General features: G+C 43.0%; 1 protein-coding gene across 1 annotated transcript in view; it reads left to right on the top strand.

The window, feature by feature from the left end:
- Nucleotides 1–1985: 1985 nt before the first annotated feature.
- The window catches only part of snx25 (sorting nexin 25), a 58072-nt gene continuing 38019 nt past the window's right edge, over nt 1986–22038 (top strand). Inside the window, exons 1-5 of the mRNA XM_064973392.1 lie at nt 1986–3122; nt 3630–3714; nt 11048–11264; nt 17226–17398; nt 19803–19989. Coding sequence (XP_064829464.1) covers nt 2814–3122; nt 3630–3714; nt 11048–11264; nt 17226–17398; nt 19803–19989 — 971 coding nt within the window. The 5' untranslated portion in view covers nt 1986–2813. The remainder of the gene's footprint in view (nt 3123–3629; nt 3715–11047; nt 11265–17225; nt 17399–19802; nt 19990–22038) is intronic.

The raw sequence follows: 22038 nt of genomic DNA, 5'->3' as shown, positions 1-22038 counted from the left end.
CCAAGCATACAGCCAAAGCAATGTTGGAGTGGCTTCAGAACAAGAATGTTAAAGTCCTTGAGTGGTCCAGACTTGAATCCTATTGAAAATCTGTGGAAATGCTTGAAGATTGCTGTTCACTGCTGTTCCCCATCTAACTTAACAGAGCTTGAGAAAATCTGCAGGGAAGAATAGGAGAAAATCCACAAATCCAGATGTGCAAAGCTGATACAGACATACCCAAGACAACTCAAAGCTGTAATCGCCGCCAAAGGTGCTTCTACAAAGTATTGACTGGGGTGTGAATACATAAGCAAATGAGATGTCTGTATTTTATTATCAATAAATCAGCAAACATTTCTACAAACATGTTTTCACTTTGTCAGTATTGTGTGTAGATGGGTGAGGGGTAAAACTTATCTTCAACCCATTTACAATTTAGCCTGTAAAAAATGTGGAATAAGTCAACGGTTATGAATACATTCTGAAGGCACTGTATCTCTGGTGAATCATGCAAAGTCTGAATACATTGCACCATCTAGTGGCTGTAGTAATAACTGAAATATAAATCAAAGTATTCAATAGTTTAGTGTGTGAGCTCACAAAGCAATTAAGTGGGTAGGAATGTAGCAGTTTTGTGACCAATGTAAAAACATAATTTTTATTCTCTGTGTCTACATCACAGTACTAAGTGCAAGTATATATTTTTTTACCATGCTTCAATGAAATCTCTTTATTCAGTTGGACTATGAGCCTGGATATTTGGGTAAATTGATGATTATTATGATACTGTGTGTACTGAAATGCCAGTTACCTGTAAGGTTCCTAGTTCAAATCCCCGAGCAGACAAGGTAAAAAATCTGTCATTCTGTCCACGAGCAAGACAACAACAGCTCCCCGAACGCCTAATGTGGCAGCCCCCACACGTCTCCGATTCAGAGGGGTTGGGTTAAAAGCGGTAGTCACGTTTCAGTTGGAGCTTGTGTGCAATTGACAAAAATAAATGCAATCCTTTAATTGAATCCCCTTGTTTGTAGAAATGGTTGTCTTGGAGATTGACACAGTGGGAGTAGAGTAGAGCACTTCTCAAAACTATAAAAACAAAATGTCTTCTGCTATATAATGTAATATTTATATACTGTAATATTTTTGCATTAAGAAAAAGTCCTTAATATATTTACAGTAATGGTGGAATGATAGTGCCTCACAATATTTTTCTACCCCCAAAATTATTGGGCCCAGACAAAATTGCATTCGAATGGTGCAGCCTTATTGGCCAAGCGCGTATAATAATGAAAAGACAAAAGTGTATTATCCCCTTATAATATCTTAATGATTATCCCCTTTTCCCCTTTGTTTAACCTTGTGGAATGTTGAAAGGTCATTGACTGATTGTTCCACAGTGACCCCTCTGACAACTTCCCCTGGGGGCTATTCATTACGTCGATTCTGTTGCAAAACTACCAGAATTTGTTCTATAGAAACTTGTTTTAATTTGCAACTGTTTGGACTAATAAATACACCACTGGGGTTCATTATGCCGATTGTTTTGCAAAATCTTTCGCCTGTTGGAAAATGCTTCGTATGTTGCAAAACGTTTGGTCTGTTGCAAAACGATTTGCAACAGTTAACGCCAAATGCTGTTGAGTTCCGTTTTGTTCTTAAACGGAAGTTGTAGTTCAGTTGTGTCTCGCCCCCCCAAAAAATAAAAGATAAAATAAGTGGCTGGAAGAAGTTCACTCCACTTTAGAGCATGGTAGAATTGATAATTTATAGATGTGCAGATTGGAAAGGCAAACATTTAAATGAACTAGAACCCAACAGCGTTTATGTCACGCTGAAGAACGGTTGGAGTTAACGGTTTCTGTTGCAAAACGTTTGTCAACAGTCGAAACATTTAACAACATAATCGTCGTAATGAATACACCCCTGATTTGGTTTGTGCGGTTGACACCGCCACGTTGATTGGTCGGCAGATTTCACGTGTAGAAAAATGTGTCAGTCAAGTTAATAACAGGAAACTAGACACTCAGCTGAAGATAGAGGGCAATCGATAACAAAACGGCCTGCCATCGCCTCGCCTACACAGGTGTCATCATCAGCTGTGTCGATGGATACTCAGGAATACCAATTTTCCAACCAGAGGCATTTTGATATTTATTCTGTTTAGAGATAAAATATCGAGAAAGGTCTGTTTCAGGTAGCATGCAAGCTAGTTAGCTAACTAAAGCTAGCTTGCATTTACCTGCACATAGTTAGCTGCTAGCTAGCTAATTGCTGATGGAGTTTGTTAGCAATTAGCAAGCTTGCTAACGTTAGCTGCGGACAGAGCCTGTTGGCTATATAATGTAACGTTAGCTATTTAGCCAAAGAAGCCTTATCCACCTTTCGGATTCTGTCGAGTTGTAAAACGTAATGTTAGCTGACCAGCTAAGTAAGTAGCTAGCTAGCTAATTGAACTGTAATGAACTTACATGCTCGCTGCTTTCTTGCATTTAGTATCTAGCTTACCAACCCAGCTAGCTAGGTTTGAGATATTGTTTACATGGAACACCGGAAACTTGCTTGCTTTGCGATGCAAATCTGATGGCACGAGCAACATAGACTAGCTAGGTTCATAGAATGACGTCAATGCCCAGACCTTTACATGGACATAGGAGGCTAACAACAGCAAGGGAATGTTTTTTTTTCATCTCTAAGGTCCAATATCCAATGTCAATATTTGGGTGCCGTCTCTCCCTAAATATGGTAAATGCGTTTGAATGAAGATCCAGCTGCGAGGAACACAAAGCCTGTTCTCTTGTCGGTGTTGAGGAGATGTCATTGACAGCAGCATGCATTTTGCTGGCAGGAGCAGCACCGATGCCCCCATGTCTAGCGCCGCCTCCATCGGTTCCTCTTTTCGTTTCTTGCCCGTCATCTGCTTGGGAATCGCCGCAGCATTACTTTTTCAGTTTGGATATGGGGGGCTCACCATAACGTCATTTTTTCTGAAGCTTTTTATTTATATCTCCTTTGCATTGTTCTGCTTCTTGTTGGGAAGCTTTGGTCTCCTCGTTAAAAAGGGTCCTCCTAAAATCAGCCGATTTGAAACTTCAAAGAGACAGTCTGCTTACCTGTTGGACTTGTTTAACAAATTAATGGTAAGCATCCTGAATAGTTTTTATTTATGTTCATGTCATGGGCCTTTTCATTGTTCTCCATGTCATCCTTGTTATGGCCACTGAGTTGTGTGTCAGAGTGAGACATTTTAAATTCAATATGGTAGACCTCTATAGGCATTCATTATTGTGCTCTTCAGTCCTGCGTGAGGACACATTATCATGTTGTGTTATAGCCTATAGCTTCAACAGTCTGCCAGACCTTTGAAGCATAGGCAGTGTTTTTCTCAGTCTTGTATCTCCTGCATGACGCTGTGTGGGTGTTATGTTTAGAAATACTCTTGTTGTTCAATACTACCTCAATCACTTTCCTGTCTGGGTTGGACATCACTGCCCATTCAACTATTCCATTATTAATTTCTGTTTGAAGTTGTTAGATTTTATCCTTTGTCAATGGTCTTGTTTGTATAAATGCAATGGGCTGAGAGAGCGTTATTGACCTTCGGCTGGGACTCCATCCTTTGTACTTGTGTTGTGTTATGTTTGCAGGGGAGGTTCACCGTGCCACTTTTGGAGTCTGCGCAGACAAGAAGAGTGGTGGTATCACACAATGTGGACAAGGCCCTTAAAGAAGGTTAGTGTTTGGTGGTTAAAACCCCAAATATAATGTTGCAGAACCATCATTTGTGTGGAGTTGGCAGTTCTAGAATAGGCCTTCCTCTTCTCAGGAAGAGCTTGTGAGATCAGCAGCTTCCTTACTTGGTGTAACAAACACGGGCAAGATTTGAATTGCATACTCCTCGATCCTTGTCTCCTTCTCAACCCATTGGATGAGAGAGCCTGAGGTCCCACCCCTCTGACCTTCTCCAATGGGTTTTAAGGAAACGAGGAGAGAGGATGCAAGGAGTATGTAGTTGCGATCACTACATTGTCATTCATTAAGCACCACATCTGCTCACACCCCAAACAACATTTCTCATTTACATTTTACAAGGTTAAGATAGCCTTTCAAATAACTTTCCCTACTGGCAAACAAAAGCTATCCCCTGGTAATGAGATCACAATTACATGTGTATTACTGTATTTAACAAGCTGCTGTGTGTTACTGCATGGATGGTTAATCACAAGCCCCTTATCGAAGGTAGCATTAACCCTAATGACTGGCACTTATTATACCCACCAGGCAGAAACCAATCAGAAATGGTATTATTGAAATGTTGATTACAGAAAGGAACAACGAAGGAAGTTTGACCCAACCTCCCCCACCTTGTTCAGCCTATGTTGGATAGGATTACTGAATCTGTTGAAGCAGTGTGATAGAGGGTCTCACATGATTGGAGGGGAAGAAAGGCCCAGTGTTCCCTTTATAGTGCACTTTTGATCAGGGTCCATGGAGGAGAGCATGGTGGCCCTTGTCAAAAGTAGTGCACTGTAAAAGGAACATGGTGCCATTTGGGACAGGGATGGAGATGTTTGCTGTCCTCCCTGGCCCTGTGTTTAACCAACATGCTTTTTACTTTACACACCACTCCTTTCATTCATACAGCAGGAGATTGTTCTCCGGCAATTTAGATTTATCAATCCAATCGTTTCTTGCAGCTGTTAGCCTCGCTTGAGGATTGAACCGCTTACTTCATGGCTGGAATTTGGTAGCTTACACTTTGGCTCTACAGTGATATATTGTCATGTATTTGCAGCAAGTCATGCAGAAAGGCATGACTGTCTTGTCTATGTTATATCAGATCTGTATATACTGACATGATGGCCTGGTCCCCGCCCTAACAATAGGAGTTGTTGTCCCAAAGGTGGGAAGACAGGCGCTCTGCTTATTGTGGACAGATTTTGACTGGAGTGAACTTTCTCGCTTCGCCTCTTCCAGTATATACAGATCTCAAGACGTCAGCAAGGAGTTGCTTGAGCACAATGAGCCAAGTAAAGCCAATTGTGCGCCTCCCTATGGAACTCCTGGTCACTGCCGGTTGTGACACTGGGATTGAACCCCAGGCTGCAGTGATGCTGTGCCTTAGGCCGCTGCGCCATTCGGGAGGCCCCGCCTCTTCCTTTCTGATCATATCTGAGCAACGCCATAGCAAGGTCCATGCTGTCCATGCTGCCCTCTGACCTATCACATGTTTGGTAAAGATGGGTCATTGAGGAGGAGCTCACGAGTGTTAATGCAAATTAATTGCCAAGGTGGTTGGCAGGTCACCCCATCACTGGCATTACCATCATGTGGTTCTTATGTAGGGATTGAGTGAAGCCAACCAGGAGATATAAACTGGTCTTCTTCACTGACTATGTTATTGTTTTCAACAAGAGCTCAACCAACCTCCCATGTCTCTCCACACTAAGGGAGTTTAAGTTATTCACAATGTCCTGTAGAGGGCTCACTGTGGAGTCGGGCATTGTCAGTCTGAAGCAAAGCAAATTGAAGGCCTTTCATTTTTGGGATATGTCTGACTAGGCTATAGCGCCTTACTCTACCTGGGTTTGTGCTCCATACAGTGCTGTCTGTCTCGCTATAGAAGCACAGAAATGTAGCTGCAGTCAGACCGTGGCATGCTTTGGGTTTAGTGTCTTGAGACAAGTCTTTCCGTACAGTATATTCTCATTGATATGGAAGAGGTTCTGTATCACGACAGACTACTGGCTGCAGGCTCCAGTAGTTTGGGTGTGTTTGTGTAAATCCCCTGACTGAAGAACATCTATTACCTGGCAGCCAGCATTGGTACTGTGCTGCGGTCCTCCCAGAAGAAGGGTCTTTACTGTCTGTATGGCTACTGCCTTATGCTGATGTCACAGAGAGAGTACCACTGAAGAAGTACATCTCCCCAACCAGGAGAGTAAACTATAGCCTAGATGGCTAGGACACAACTGGCTTAATTAAGGAGCAATCAGAAAGGGTATAGGGTTGGCTTAGGCACCATAGAGGTTAGCCCAGAGGTGGGAAAACTTTTTGACTCGCGGGCCACAATGGGTTCTAAAATTTGACAGAGGGGCCGGGCCAGGAGCATTTGGAGGGAGTGTTTGGGCCGGATATACTAAAGCATTAAATGTAGTGTGTGCAAACCTCATAGCACAGTAAGAACACTACAACCCAAATTATTAACTGTCTTTCAAATGTGAAAAATAGCCCTTATCAGTTAATAAATTTGTCTCAAGGAATATGCAAGATATGGCATTTACATACTATTTCGGAGATACTGGGAGGAGGAAATGTAAATAGATTAAAATAACATACGCACTGTGATTTATCAAGATTGCGTCTGTTTTTAATAAGTTTCAATCGAAGGTGCAAAGTTAAAGAAATCAACATTTATTGAAAAATGGAATCACTTTCAACATTCAAAACATATTATTACACAACGAAATACTCAAGCTCAATAATATCTACTTGTGTTAAACTCCGCAAAATCATGGATGGATTGTCCTGACCGCGCGCTCTACAAACTCGCCACGGACGCCTCGCCTTCACGCGCAAACAGTACACGTGTATCGTGGCCAAGCACACAGACATAGGCTGTATTAAATATCAGCTGAAAATTTAAATTTAAATTAAGAGCGATGTGCGGCGTGTTAATTAAGCTACTGTACCGCTGCTGTGCGTAAATGCGCATTGCTCTTAATTAAAAGACGCACTTCCAAACTTTCCATATGCATTTTTTATAACACAGCAGAAAAACTCACCATTTCAGTGGGAACAGTGTTGTTGGTCTCCTTTTTGCCAGTGCATCAAAGTCTGGAGTTAGTTTTGTTGTGGCAATTCTCAGGACAGATCTGAGGTGTTGGTCAGTTAACTTGGATCTGTGATGGGCTTTGTTGATTTTCATGACGCTAAACGTCTGCTCACACACGTAGGTCGAGCCAAACAACACCAGCATCTTCTGCGCCGTCCTCCGGAGGTTTAGGAACGCGGTCTCGTTAAGTGAAGCGTAAAAGTCATTCAGTTTAAGAGACTTGAACTTCTCCTTTGAGACGGAGTCAGACTGAAGATCGATCAGTTCCAATTGCAGCTCCTGCGGTGCTGATTCGGGGTCTTGTGACAGGGGACAGGACACCAGTTGAAGTGACTTGTCAATTTTTTCAAAATCACAACCGACGGCAAAATTCTCTGTGCAGATCGTCCAGTGATTTGCAGTATTTCTTCGCATTTCGGGCCGCCTCTTTCTGCACGGCTAGTGTGGGGAAATGTGCGAAAGATTTGTTTGACATTTGCCTGGAGAATAAAACCAGCTTGGATTTGAAGGCTCTCACATTTGTGTACATGTCGTGCGCAAACTGATCTTTCCCCTGTAGCTTCACGTTCAGCTCATTCATGTGTGAAAATATGTCCACAGCAAACGCAAAGTCACAAAGCCAGTTTGTGTCGCTCAGCTCGGGGAATTCTTCGGATTTCCCCATTAAATTAAAAAATGAGCGAATCTCGTCTTTGAGCTCCCAGACTCGTTGAAACACTTTCCCCAAACTTAACCAGCGGACGCGAGAGTGGTAAAGTAGGTCCTGGTGATCCGCATTAGTTTCTTCCAGGAACGTAATGAACTGACGATGATTAAGTCCCCTTGCTCGTATGAAGTTAACAAGTTTTACAACTGGATCCACGATGTGATTAAGCTGCAATACAGACTTACACAGAGACTCCTGATGAATGATGCAGTGAAGTAAAATAACATCCTGGTCAGGGTTTTCTTCTTTCACTTTATCCTGGATTCTTTTCAGCAGTCCGATGTTTTTTCCAGTTAAATTTGGCGATCCATCCGTGGTGACATTGGCAAGTTTACTCCAAGGTAGCTTCATTCTCTCGATGACAGCAGACACCTGTTCATATAAGTCCTCTCCTCGCGTTTTCCCTTTCAGTGATTCCATGTTCAAAAGCTCCTCCGTTATCTCAAAACTGTCGTTAATCCCTCGGATAAAAATTAGGAGCTGAGCAGTGTCTTTTATGTCGTTACTTTCATCCAGTGCTAGTGAATATAATTTAAAGGACTCCGCCTTTTTGTTTAACTCGCTGACTATATCTTCGTCAATCAGTTCCACGCGGCGAGTCACTGTCCTGCGTGCTAAACTGATTTTTGGCAAACTTGGCTTTGCTCTCCGGACACAAGAGACCTGCTGTCTGTACCATGCACTCTTTCAAAAACTCGCCTTCGGAGAAAGGCTTGCTAGCCTTTGCTAATTTGAATGCCAGCAAATAACTTGCCTTGGTACTTGACTCTTGAATTGCAGTTTGTCGGTGAAAAAAGTTCTGTTGACTCTGTAAATTAGCTGCCAACCTCTGAGCAGTAGCCGCCCGTTCTTGTGTTGACTGCTTGCTAGCATAGTTTGCATGCTTCGTGGCAAAGTGACGGCTGATATTGTACTCTTTGAAAACCGCAACAGCTTCTTGGCATATCAGACATACAGCCGTTGATCGGACTTCAGTGAAGAAGTATTTTGTTGTCCACTCCTTATTAAACACTCGGCATTCGCTGTCCACTTTCCTTCTCTTTGGTCCGCTCATTTTCACAGAAGGGCTTAATGGTGACGTGAAACGAAGTGAAAATTAAAGAGAAATACGCGCCACTCCAACAACGGTCAATGTGTTTTGAGTGCGCCATTTATTGGGGAAACGTGGGCATTGCAGGGAAAGGGGGAAAAAAGGAGGTTTTTACTATAATTTGGACAAGTTCGGCGGGCCGGATTAAAAAGCCTAACGGGCCGTATGTGGCCCGCGGGCCGTAGTTTGCCCATGTCTGGTAGCCTGTTGGACCAGATGGGTGATATAGTAAGCAAATCCACTGTCTGGGAGAACCCAGTGTTTTAATTTAGGTCCTTTCAGGACCCCTACAAGCTTTAATGTTGAATACAATTTGAATCTACTCTCACGGTTGTCTGTGGGGTTGGTCCTTATGATGCTCTGAGTTTTAGATGATATATCCACAAGAAAGTATTATTAAACCAACTTTTCAACATGTTGCTAGTGGATTAAGGTTTCTGTCACCCGAAGCATTCGCACAGCCATGACCTCTGCTGGTGTGCATGACCTCGGCTAGTGTGCATGCATCACTATTTACATGGTTGTGCGTATGCTTCAGGTGCTAGAAATTAGAGGTAGACCGATTTAATCGGCTTGGTCGATTTCAAGTTTTCATAACAATCGGTAATCTGCATTTTTGGATGCCGATTATGGCCGATAACATTGTAGTCCACGAGGAGACTGCGTGGCAGGTTGACCACCATTACGCGAGTAAAGCAAGGAGCTAAGGTAAGTTGCTAGTTAGCATTAAACTTATCTTATAAAAAACAATCAATCTTCACATAATCACTAGGTAACTACACATGGTTGATGATATTACTCGTTTATCTAGCTGGTCCTGTGTTGCGTATAATCAATGCAGTGCCTGTTAATTTATCATCGAATCACAGCCTACCTCGCCAAACGGGTGATGATTTAGCAAGCGCATTTGCGAAAAAAGCACTGTCGTTGCACAAATGTACCGAACCATAAACATCAATGCCTTTCTTAAAATCAATACACAAGTATATATTTTAAACCTGCATATTTAGTTAATATTGCCTGCTAACATGAATTTCTTTTAACTAGGAAATTGTGTCACTTCTCTTGTGTTCTGTGCAAGCAGAGTCGAGGTATATGCAGCAGTTTGGGCCGCCTGGCTCGTTGCGAACTGTGTGAAGACCATTTCTTCCTAACAAAGACCTTAATTAATTTGCCAGAATAGTACATAATTTTGACATAACATCGCAGGTTGTGCAATGTAACATAAATATTTTGATTTAGGGATGCCACCTGTTAGATAAAATACGGAACGGTTCCGTATTTCACTGAAAGAATAAACGTTTTGTTTTCGAAATGATAGTTTCAGGTATTTGACCATATTAATGACCTACGGCTCGTATTTCTGCGTGTTATTATAATTAAGTATGATTTGATAAAGGCAGTCTGACTGAGCGGTGGTAGGCAGCAGCAGGCTCGTAAGCAGTCATTCAAACAGCACTTTCCTGCATTTGCCAGCAGCTCGTCGCTGTGCTTCAAGCATTGCGCTGTTTATGACTTCAAGCCTATCAACTCCCGAGATTAGGCTGGCAATACCATAGTGCCTATAAGGACATCCAATAGTCAAAGGTATATGAAATACAAATGGTATAGAGAAATAGTCCTATAATATCTACAACCTAAAACTTCTAAACTGGGAATATTGGAGACTCATGTTAAAAGAAACCACCAGCTTTCATATGTTCTCATGTTCTGAGCAAGGAACTTAAACGTTAGCTTTTTTACATGGCACATATTACTTTTTTACTTTTACTTTCTTCCCCAACACTGTGTTTTTGCTTTAAACGAAATTGAACATGTTTCATTATTTATTTGAGAGTAAATCGATATTTTATTTATTAAGTTAAAATAAGTGTTCATTCAGTATTGTTTTAGTTGTCGTTATTATTTATTTATATTATATATATATATCTCGATCGTCCGATTTAAAAAAATAAAACATTTTTTTATTTATTTTTTATTGAAAACTGTTGGTCCTCCAATAATCGGTCGACCTCTACTAGAAATGTGAACCCACTACCAACGTGTTAATAAGTTGGTTTAACCAGAGGAGCCGTTAGAGTAATGTTAAATAGAATTACATTTGACATTACGGCTTGGCGAGGCTCTGAAAGGACCACATCCAAATGAGCACACAGCAATGTTTCCAAAAGTACCTAGTAAGCATTAGCTAGCTATTAGTGGCTGATGTACTAGGCTAGGATTGAGTGAGAAAAGGAGGTGGGGCTGATGGTCCAACATGATCCAGTCTTAATGTAAACCTACACTGTGAAATAAAGACTGATTGTGGCTGAACAGAGAATTCAGAGTTTTGCTACCCTTTAGCAGCAGAGATTTCTATTGATGCTTCTGCTGAAATTTACCCTGTGTTTTGCCAAGCAGTGTACCAACCACGTCTTGTTCTCTGTGTCTCCAGTGTTTGACTACAGCTACAGGGACTATGTCCTGTCGTGGTATGTGCCGCTGAGCCGCGACGAGGGACAGCTCTACCAGATGCTGTCGGAGGACTTCTGGGAGATGGCCAAGCAGCTGCGGGGCCGCCTGGCAGACGTCGACATGGTCAACGTGGTCTGCAATGACACCGTCAAGACCCTCCATGCACACTTCTGTGACCTCAAGACGGCCAATACCAGGTACAGGAGGGTGTGTGAGGAGGAGATCTGTTTGTGCTGTCTTGCCAGCTCATGCTGGTTTGACAACCATAGGAGTTAGGACAACACAAACCGATCGGGGAGCAGGCAGCAGGCTAGAGAAGAGGTTCAGGGGCCCTAACATGGGCCTCTCTGGTCTGTTGAGAATATAGAGGTGGTCATCATCACTCTGTAATACTCGGCATTACCCAGCTTCCCCCTTTTCTCAGGAAAGGAGAGCAGCCGTGCTTATTTTAGTCTGTGGCCATGGAGCAAAGCTCGGGACAGGGTTCTTACTCAAACTTGTGCTACTGTACTGGAGAGGATGCTTTTTCACTGTCTGACTGTTTTAGATGTTTGGGTAACTCCTTTGGAAATTGGATATTGTCACGAACCGTCTCGAAGTCCGTAACTAACAGGGAGACAACGTGGAGATTAGGAATAACAAATATATTTATCAACTGAAGTAACATAAATACAATTAACAATGGTGTGTGTCGTCAGTAATCAGTAGCGTAAGTGAGTGGTTGCGTGCATTAATGTGATAATGAGGGGTGTTGAAAGGTGCCAAAGCAAACAAACAAAACGGCCACAAAAATGCCACAACCAAAATCCAACCGTGTGTCTGCATGGAGAGTCTCCTCATGGGCCCAGGTGTGTCCCGTGTCGCTGACGACCTTCCCAGCTCCCTCCGCCTACATCATAATAAGGAAAACGAGCAAAGAGAAAGAATACGGAAGACAGAGTGGGAGGGTCGTCACAATATGGATTGGGCCAGATGTAAATGACCATGGTAGCAATTGAAAGAAATCACTTTGGAGATTATAGGGAAATTATCAGGACACAGCAGTTCACATGTCACAAGACTTTAACCAAACATGACACTAATTTTATGTGCATTTTACATTTACTGTACTTTTCACAGCATTTGTCAATCAAATCTGAAAGTACTTTTTGGAGTAGGTGCAAGATGAGAAAAAAACGATGACAAGGGTTTGAGTGTGAGGTCTAACTGGTGTATCCAAGTTGCCACACACCACCTCAAACTGAACAGTTCCTAAGTCATTTCAATGAGCTTTTATCACTCAAGGAAAGCTCTTTCCTTATCAGGTGCTTTTTTTTAAGCTCTGCACGCTTTGCCGTTGATAAACAGAAGCAAGCGCACGTGTAGTTCTTCATTTGGAACACAGCCCTGCGTCCCCACCGTCACACAATTACTGTTGATTCTGTCAGTCAAAACCCATGCACCCCTGTGAAGCAGAGAACGTGACCTCTGGCATCATGTATAGCATGTTACTTTACAGCCACTGTGTTCCAATTTTGACAAAATCAGCCATCCTTGAGATGTTTCTACAACTTGATTAACGTCCACCTGTGGTAAATTTTAATTGATTGGACATGATTTGGAAAGGCACACATCTGTCTATATAAGGTCCCACAGTTGACAGTGCACGTCAGAGCAAAAATCAAGCCATGAGGTCGGTTGGAATTGTTCATAGAGCCCCGAGACAGTATTGTGTCGAGGCACAGATCTGGGGAAGGGTACAAAACAATTTATTCGGCATTGAAGATCCCCACGAACACAGTGGCCTCCATCATTCTTAAATGGAAGAAGTTTGGAAACGCCAAGACTCTTCCTAGAGCTGGCCGCCCAGGCAAACTGGGCTATCAGGGAGGTGACCAAGAACCTGATGGCCACTCTGACAGAGCTCCGGAGTTCCTCTGTGGAGATGGGAGAACCTTCCAGAAGGACAACCATCTCTGCGGAACTCCACCAATCAGGCCTTTATGGTAGACTGGCCAGACGGAAGCAACTCCTCAGTAAAAGGCACATGACAGCCTGCTTGGAGTTTGCCAAAAGGCACCTAAAGGACTCTGACTGTGAGAAACAAGATTCTCTGGTCTGATGGAACCAAGATTGAACTCTTTGGCCTGAATGCCAAGCATCTCCTATGGAAGAAACCTGGCACCATCCTTAACTTGTTCCCGCTACACGTTCCCCAAGGGCACCCCTCCCCCTCTCAACTCAAAAGGTGGCGCACAGAATGCAAAAATATTCTTAGAAATATTTAACCTCCACACATTAACAAGTCCAATAGCTCAAATGAAATAGAAACACCTTGTTCATCTACCCAGCAAGTCAGATTTGTTGTTTTACGGCGAAAACATAGTATGTCAAACCACCACAAACCACCACAAAGACACAGACGATATGTAGCCATTTTGTCAAACAAAAGATGCAAATCACAAACGCAGGATTAAAAGAAAAATAATTCACTAACCTTTTGAAAATCTTCATCAGATGACAGTAATAGGACATGTTACACAGTACATTTGTTTTTTTTCAATAATATGCAATTTATATCCATAAATCTCCGTTTACATTGACGCCATGTTCAGAAAATCCTCAAAAATGTCCGGAGAAATTATAGATGGCTCCGCCAGATAACAGCAATACACATCATAAACTTTGACTAAATATACATGTTCTACATATAGTTAGAAAGATACACTGCTTCTTAATGCAATCGCTTTGTCACATTTATTTTTAACGTTACAGAATTCGTTCACTATTCAATAATCTGAGGCGGTGCTCAGACGTAAGCAATATTTCTCCGCTATGTTGGAGTCAACAGAAACACAAAATTACAACATAAATATTCCCTTACCTTTGATGGTCTTCGATCAGAATGTAGTGGAAGGAGTCATACTTACCCAATACATCGTTTTGTTTCAAGTCGTGTGTCTTTGTATTAGCATATGCTACAAGTTTCAGCTGAAATGCATCCAAAATGACTTCTGGTCCCGAACAGTTGCGCATTAAAACTTCAAAATTACATATTATATGTCAACTAAACTGGTCAAACTAAGTGCAGAATCAAGCTTTAGGATGTTATTAACGTACAAAACAATTCTCAATTCAACCGGACAATCATACTTCTTCTCAGGCAAGCTAGAACAAAGGAAGCTCTGTGCCCAAAGCACGCCCGAATGTGCATGTATTTTCTCGCGACACTCACTATTTTGCCTGCCAAAGGGTCAAAGCTCGCGGGATTTGCTCAATTAAACGCTCTACTGATAGAGGACATCTCGCGGAAGACATAGAAAGTGTTCCCAGATCCATAGCTGGTTGGGAAGGGTGGGGGCGACGACGTCAAAGTTGCCCCAACTTTCTGGATGCCAAAACTAGTTTGGGAGATTGCCTGCCCTGTGAGTTCTGCTATACTTACAGACATAAATCAAACGGTTTTAGAAGCTTTAGAGTGTTTTCTATCCAATAATAATTATTATATGCATATATTAGCAATTTTGGACAGATTATTTTTCAGTTTACTATGGGCACGCAATTCATCCAAAGGGGGCAGTATTGTCCTGAGCCTTATCAGGTGAAGGGTGGTGGCAGCATCATGCTGTAGGGATGTTTTTCAGTGGCAGGAACTGGGAGACTAGTCAGGATCAAGGGAAAGATGAACAGAACAAAGTATAGAGAGATCCTTGATGAAAATCTGCTCCAGAGCTCTCAGGACCTCAGACTGGGGAGAAGGTTCACCTTCCAACAGGACAACGACCCGAAGCACGTAGCCAAGACAACGCAGGAGTTGCTTCGGGACAAGTCTCTGAATGTCCTTGAGTGGCCCAGCCAGAGCCTGGACTTTAACTGGATCCAACTGTAGGAAGAGTCTGTAGAGACCAGAAAATAGCTATGCTGCGACACTCCCCATCCAACCTGACAGAGCTTGAGAGGAACTGCAGAGAAGAGTGGGAGAAACTCACAAAATACAGGTGTGCCAAGCTTGTAGCATCATACTCAAGTAATCGATGGCAAAGGTGCTTCAACAAAGTACTGAGTAAAGAGTCTGAATTCTTATGTAAATGTGATATTTCATATATATTTTTGTTGCTTTGTCATTATGGAGTATTGTGTGTAGATTACAGCTGTAACATAACAAAATGTGGAAAAAGTCAAGGGGTCTGAATACTTTCAGCATGCCCTGTACTGTCTGAGCAGTGGAAGTCCGAAAAAACTGTTAAAGGAATTAAACAATTCCTATGTGTTCATTAATCAATTCAATTTAAATCACTGTCTGTTTCTAAGAATTTGTAAGATCCTTATTTGCATAAAATGGACAGAGACCAGTCTACCAAGATTAGCCAATAGCATTTATTCTCGAGAGCGCTGGTCATAATACAATGTACATTAGTTTATATATCACATATGTCATAAGTTTTAAAATGTCCCTCCTCTCCGACCAGGACAAAGCAGTTTCAAAAGTTCATTCCAACTCACTAGCGCACATACGTGACACTATCTGGATTAACTCCTGAAGTCTCACCATAGTTTATTACCACTTAGCAGACAGTTCCAGTCCCCCCAGATATGGAAAACCTGGAGGGGCTCTCGCTGTCTTATTTTTTTCGCCACAGAGTTATATCTGAGTCGGTTCAAACATAGGTTAAGGATCCTCTTTGCTTACTTTAGACACACACACACACATTCCTCTCTTCCGCCCTCCAACCTAGTTGGAGCTGTGTTTTATTATTTTTAATTACTCTTTGTTCATGCTACATAACCTGGTATGGTAAAGTTTCTGGGTAGAATTATTTAATTTAATTACCTTGATAAAATATCTTAACAAAAACACAATTTTAAATGTATTCATTATGCCTTTTTAAAATAAGTCACTCACTGTGTGACTGTCTGCTAGTTAATTTAGCTCCCATAATGCATAGTGTTACTTACAATATAGTGAAGCAACCAATTAAAATATTTTCTATAAGCAATCCATTAGATACATTTTAACAGTAGGCCAGCTCCAAACAGTCAACATTGAAGCAGGAACTCTGCTCTCAGCTAGATAACCGGTTGAAATTTACAGCAAATGTCACTATTTTGAAAGACTTTGAGTAGGTAGGTCCTCAGTGAGCAAGCTGCTTCACTTGGTTTCTGTACTGTGTGTGTTTCTGGCTCTGCACCTCACATTGACTTTGAAAGAAGGAAGAAAGAGGTCCTCATCCATCAACTGAAAGTTTTATTGGATGCTTCCCAAATGCCATTTGGGATGCATCCATTGTGTATTATAGGGTATAATAACGTGGTATAATAACGTATTTTGTATGTTGCCAATGCCACATTTTCTCTGTTCAGACAGAGCTACTCTAGCAGTCTGTGTAATGTCAGAGGTCCCTCTTGAACTTTAAATTAGGCTTTTCAGAAGTTCAGCCAGTCAGTCCTTCTCTCCCAAAGACTTCCAGCTGGAGATGCTGCTCATTATTTAGCACAGTATATGCATTTCTTTCCCAGCTTGTTTCAGATGCAATCGACCAGAAATGCTGAGATACATCTGCCCCCATGACATTGTTCTATGATGGTTTTGTCACTTGTCTTTTTTAAGACTGCAGCTTTATTCACACAAAGATGATGCTCACTTTGACAAACCCATCCTAGTGAATGGATAGTCTTCAGTAGGGGTGAGTGTGTTTTGTTCAAAGCACACGTCTGTATGTAGACTTTCCAGTAAATGCACACTTCCTCTGTCATGCCTGCTATCATGGCTCAGAAGCCACGATGTCATGTCTGGTGTCATGCCTCATTAAAATGAAAGAGCTGTGACTGCAGTATGGATCAGTATCAGCTATGTTCTCTCCAGCCCCTCTGTACAGAGATCTGTCATGAGGACAGATTGCCCTCTAAAGCTGAATACCAAATCTCTGATGGCTGGCCAGCCTTTATCCTGCCTGGAGTCCAATTGAGGGGAAAAAACTAAGCGCTACAATTAATTCCATTGATTTGACTTTAAGTTTATCAGCAGTAATCAGCTTACACAAAGATACTGGCATTGCCTGTGCAGTAAGGAAACGCTCCTCTGTAGTGTGCAGAACAAAAAGTAAATATAGGAGACAGCAGGGTGTGCTCTGTGATGAGCCCCACCCTTCTCACTCTCTAACCCCCTCCCCCTCTCCCAGGCAGGAGGAGTTGCCCAAGCCCTTCCCCCTGCACCAGTGTCTGCAGAGCCCTGAGGAGGAGCTACGGTTCCTGCGCTGCTGTGCCCGCCTGCTCATGCTGTGCCTGCTGCCCACACGAGACGCCCGCTCCTACAGCCTGCGCGTGGTTCTTGTGGAGGTTATCACCACCAAAGGTACACAGACAGCCAGGAACACACCGTCCTCTCTCTCTCTCTAAAGCTAATCCATTATTCATTCAACACAGGGACTGATTCACTATGCATCCCAAATTGCACCCTATACCCTTTATTGTGTACTACTTTTCACCAAGGCCCAAAACCTATGGGAAATTGTCCCAAATGTCACCCTTAATCAGTGAATTGGAAATCTGTTTCATGTAACAATGGCATGATGAGCAATGATGTGCCAGAGCTCCAACTGAATTACAGTCTGCTATTGTATTTATGTTGTTAGGAGGAGGGGAAATGCTCTCGCATGCTTCTCGCTGTACTAACCAAAAAACAACATTGAACAACCAGATACTGGTATTAAAATATTAATGACTATGGACTGTCTCTGAAGATGTCATGTGACGCGAAAATCAAAAGGCAACACCAATCAGAAAAGGGCTGTGTATTTTACTTCCTTGTGAAATGACTTGCTGTGCCATCACAGATGTGGTTCTGTGAATAGCAGTGAAGGCTGCCTGACTGAAGACCAAGGAGGCAGAGCTAAATGGGCTGTCAAGAAGGTGTGGGGGCGATTTGTTTATCTTGCAGGCACAGATGGATGACAAAAATATACTTCCAGACCCCTAATTATTTCATCATTACCACCGTTACTTAGCAACATCCCTCCTTCAAGGTACTGAAAATGTTAGATTTGCACAGTTTTTTTTTTTTGTACCCCCACACTCCTGTCATGGTGTTGGTGAGGTTCTGTTTTAAGAGCATCCAAAATGCTCAACGTTACTGCTCGACATTAGTGCTGCTCGACATTAGTCAGATATGTTATCAGATTTCAATGTTATTGTTTATGTTATCAGTTTTTTGGGGGCATTTGTTCTTTTTTGTAATTTGTTTATTTTATTTGATCTCACAACAAAGTAATGCGATTTGAGGATAGATTTGATTTCTTGAACAATGGGACGTTGTATTCTAACTGAGCTCAACCTGAGACCAGGCTCGAGTACTTCTATGGGTTTCCATGGAGGACTGATTGGGTGGAGAGAGGTGTCCCTCCCAAATGGCACCCTATTTCCAATGTAGTGCACTACTTTTGAACAGTGCATAGGGCATTGTTCAAAAGTAGTGTCCTCTGTAGGAAATAGGGTGCCATTTGGGACACAACCAGAGAGGGTGAAGTCTGGGGAAATGTACTGACCGCTGCCCTCTGTACCACGGCTGGGGGCTGCCTGGAGTGGCCAATCTCTGATTCCATTTGCCAGAGATTATCTCTGAAATCACCATTAGAAAGCCATTCCACCAGCTATGTGTGAGAAATCTGATAGTTTGCTTTGCATCACAGCAGCACAGCGCTCGGAAATGTTTGCAGTCACACATAAAGCATATCAGATCTTTCAGTGTTTGGCTGAAAACCCTGTAAACTGAAATGGAATAGAATCCTCTAAGCCACACACTAAAATGTTCCCAACACACATCAGCAAAGCTTTCATCTAGTGCACACCATCTAGCTTGGTGCAGATGATGCCTGCTCTCAGTATTAATACCCATCAGAAGCAAGCAAAAACAGAGGGATGTCTGCAGCTCTCTCAGATCTCAATGTTAGTGCCTTGAAGGAAATATATGTGGGGGGGGGGGTGTCGCAGCAAGAGTGGAGGATGAGGGGAGTGGTTCCTGTTCCAGCCCATAGACCCCCCCTCCCCCTCCCGTGGTGCTGTAGCCATCCAACCAGCTGTCAGAATGATGAAACCCCCGAGGAAGGTGCCTCAAATGGCACCCTATTCTCTACATCAGGATTTCTCCAACTCGGTCCCGGGGACCCCATGTTTTGGTTTCTGCCCTAGTGTTACACAGCTGATTCAAATAATCAAAGCTTAATTATGAGTTGATTATTTGAATCAGCTGTGTAGTGCTAGGGCAGAAACCAAAATGTGCACACAGGGGGGGCTCCAGGACCGAGTGTAGAGCAGGGTTTCCCAAAAAGTGCACTCCTTTATGGGCCCTGGTCAAAAGCAATGCATTATATAGAGAGAAGGGAGCATTTTGGACATAGCCCTGGCCTACTGCCTGCCAGCCTCAGCCTTTACCAGTTCAGCTGTTTATGGCTTCTTGTGTAAGCATGTATGAGTCACCCCTTCCCTTATAAAACATTTATCTCCTCCATAAAAATGAAGTATGAAGAAGCCCAGTAAGATAGCCAGTGACATCTGAAGGCAGTCCAGACATGCCATTGTAATAAAGGTAATCCAGGATAGTGTGTGGTTGAGGAAGAGAGGAGGCTTTTACATTCAAAGATGGCTCTTTAGTTTGTGCTTGTCAGAGGATGTCACTTTACAACATTAGCTAGTGTGTGTGTCTAAATGATTAAGCTGGAGCATGCCACACTATAAGCCTGTTTTCTACTGTGTGTGTGCAGTGTTGAAGCCGCTGGTGGAGGTGCTGAGTGACCCAGACTTCCTGAACCTCATGCTGCTGTCTCAGCTGGAGCACCGCGAGCAGCTCAACGAGCACCACAAGAAGGCCTATACCTACGCCCCGTCCTACGAGGAGTTCATCAAGCTCATCAGCTCCTCCTCAGACATTGACTTCCTCAAACAGCTCAGGTACAGACAAAGCAGCCCAACCCTCCTCCTACTAGTGCTTCTGAGTGTGGGTCGTATGTGTGTCGATGTCCTGACTGACACAGAAGATCTCCAGTTTTCTCATTAGCCATGCCGACACGTACACCTCAACCACACTGTCTCGTGTCACCCCGACTTGCGTGCGTCATCATACCAACACGTCACACCGTCTCTCCCCTTTAGTGCTGAGAGATTAGTGCATTTTGAAGCCCGTCGGGTTTTGGTTCGGTTTAATTTTAAATGATCAATTTAAATGTTTTAAACAGTACATGCATTATGTGGGTTCAATGCTGTAACAGCACAAAACAAGATGGTAGTGCGTGACTGCGCTTCACTATCACTTATTAGGCTCTAACCATTTATTCACATTACTTTAATAAAATATTTCAGTTGTGTTTGTTATTTTATTCCAAGTCATCTCATCTCTGCTCAGGCGGTATTAGCCAGACAGCCTTTTATCTCAGTGCTCCCAATAGAGTCATCCTGGCTAGCTGTCTGACAAAATCACTATTTTAGTAGTACTTCATAGTAGATAAGTCATACTTTTTAAAACTGCTAAATAACAACTATCAATCTATTAGATGTATTGTCGGGTAGAGATGCCTAACAACCGCTCTCTATCTGTCTGGTGTATCCATCTTTCTTCCTCTCTGTCTGCCGCCCCCACAAGCATGTTTGCCCAGCAAGAACCAATGAGAACAGGCAGCTGTAGGCGCAATGGATTCTGGTCATTGTAGTTAATTACCATGTTTTCTGCTCTTAAGTCACCCTGAGTGACAAACCTGTGTGTTTGTGAGCCTCTGTATACCTGCTTCTCTGTGTCCGTAAGCATAGAGAGCTCTCCTGTCTGACAGCCTCATTCGTGATTCCTTGTCACAGCCCTGTGTTTATCATTGACACAGAGCAGCTTTTCATGAAATGACACTTGGACCAAAACAATCCCTGGCTGCAGCCTCTGATCAGGGTGCTTTACCACCTCTTGGTGTTGGGCCGTGCTGTGTTCAGCTCTCCTGCAGGCTGCAGTCATTACTCCCTCCAGCCCCACACTCTTATGAGCCATGCCAACCGGACGAAGATTCTTGTAGGATCTAAACACTGTTTGTTAGTGAATAAAGGTACGAGGTGGAGCTTGTGAGTGTGCAGGTTCTATTTTATTAAGTCAGCCTGTCGCCCTAACACCGCGACGCTGGCTGGGTCAGCCTGTCGCCCTAACAGCCTGTCGCCCTAACACCTCGACGCTGGCTGGGTCAGCCTGTCACCACTCCCCTCATCCTCCACTCTTGCTGCGACAATTTGAGAGCTGTATTGTATGGGTGCCATTCAGAGGGTGAATGGGCCAGACAAAATATTTAAGTGCCTTTTGAACAGAGTATGGTAGAAGGTGCCAGGCGCACTTGTTTGTCAAGAACTGCAACGTTGCTGAGTTTTTCACTCGCACACGGGAAACTTATCAAGAAGGGTCCACCACCCAAATGACATCCAGCCAACTTTACACATCTGTGGGAAGCATTGGAGTCAACATGAGCCAGCATCCCTGTGGAACACTTTCGACACCTTGTAGAGTCCATGACGAATTCAGGCTGTTCTGAGGGCAAAAGGGATGCAACTCAATATTAGGAAGGTGTTCCTAAGGTTTTTTACACTCCGTGTACATGTATACAGAAATACAGTGCCTTCAGAAAGTATTCATGCCCCTGGGCTTATTCCACAGCTGTCTATATAAGGTCCCACAGTTGACAGTGTATGTCAGAGCAGAAACTATACCATGCAGTCCAAGGAACTCTCTGTACTTCTGAGAGAATTGTGATAAGGCATATGTGGGGAAGGGTTTAAAATAATTTGTAAAGTGTTGAACGTTTCCAAGAGCCTGGTGGTCTCCATTTGGGTAGTTCCATTTTTTTTTTTCAATTTTCCCAAACTCTGACCAGAGCTGGACGACTGAGCAACCGGGCAATAAGACCTTGGTCCGGGAGGTGACCAAGAACCCAATGACCACTCTGACAGGACTACAGAGTTCCTGAGCTGAGATAG

Source organism: Oncorhynchus masou, chromosome 9, assembly GCF_036934945.1.
Source record: "Oncorhynchus masou masou isolate Uvic2021 chromosome 9, UVic_Omas_1.1, whole genome shotgun sequence".
NCBI lineage: Eukaryota > Metazoa > Chordata > Actinopteri > Salmoniformes > Salmonidae > Oncorhynchus > Oncorhynchus masou.
The sequence above is the reverse complement of the archived record's forward strand: the minus strand, read 5'-3'. Positions and strand labels throughout refer to the sequence as shown.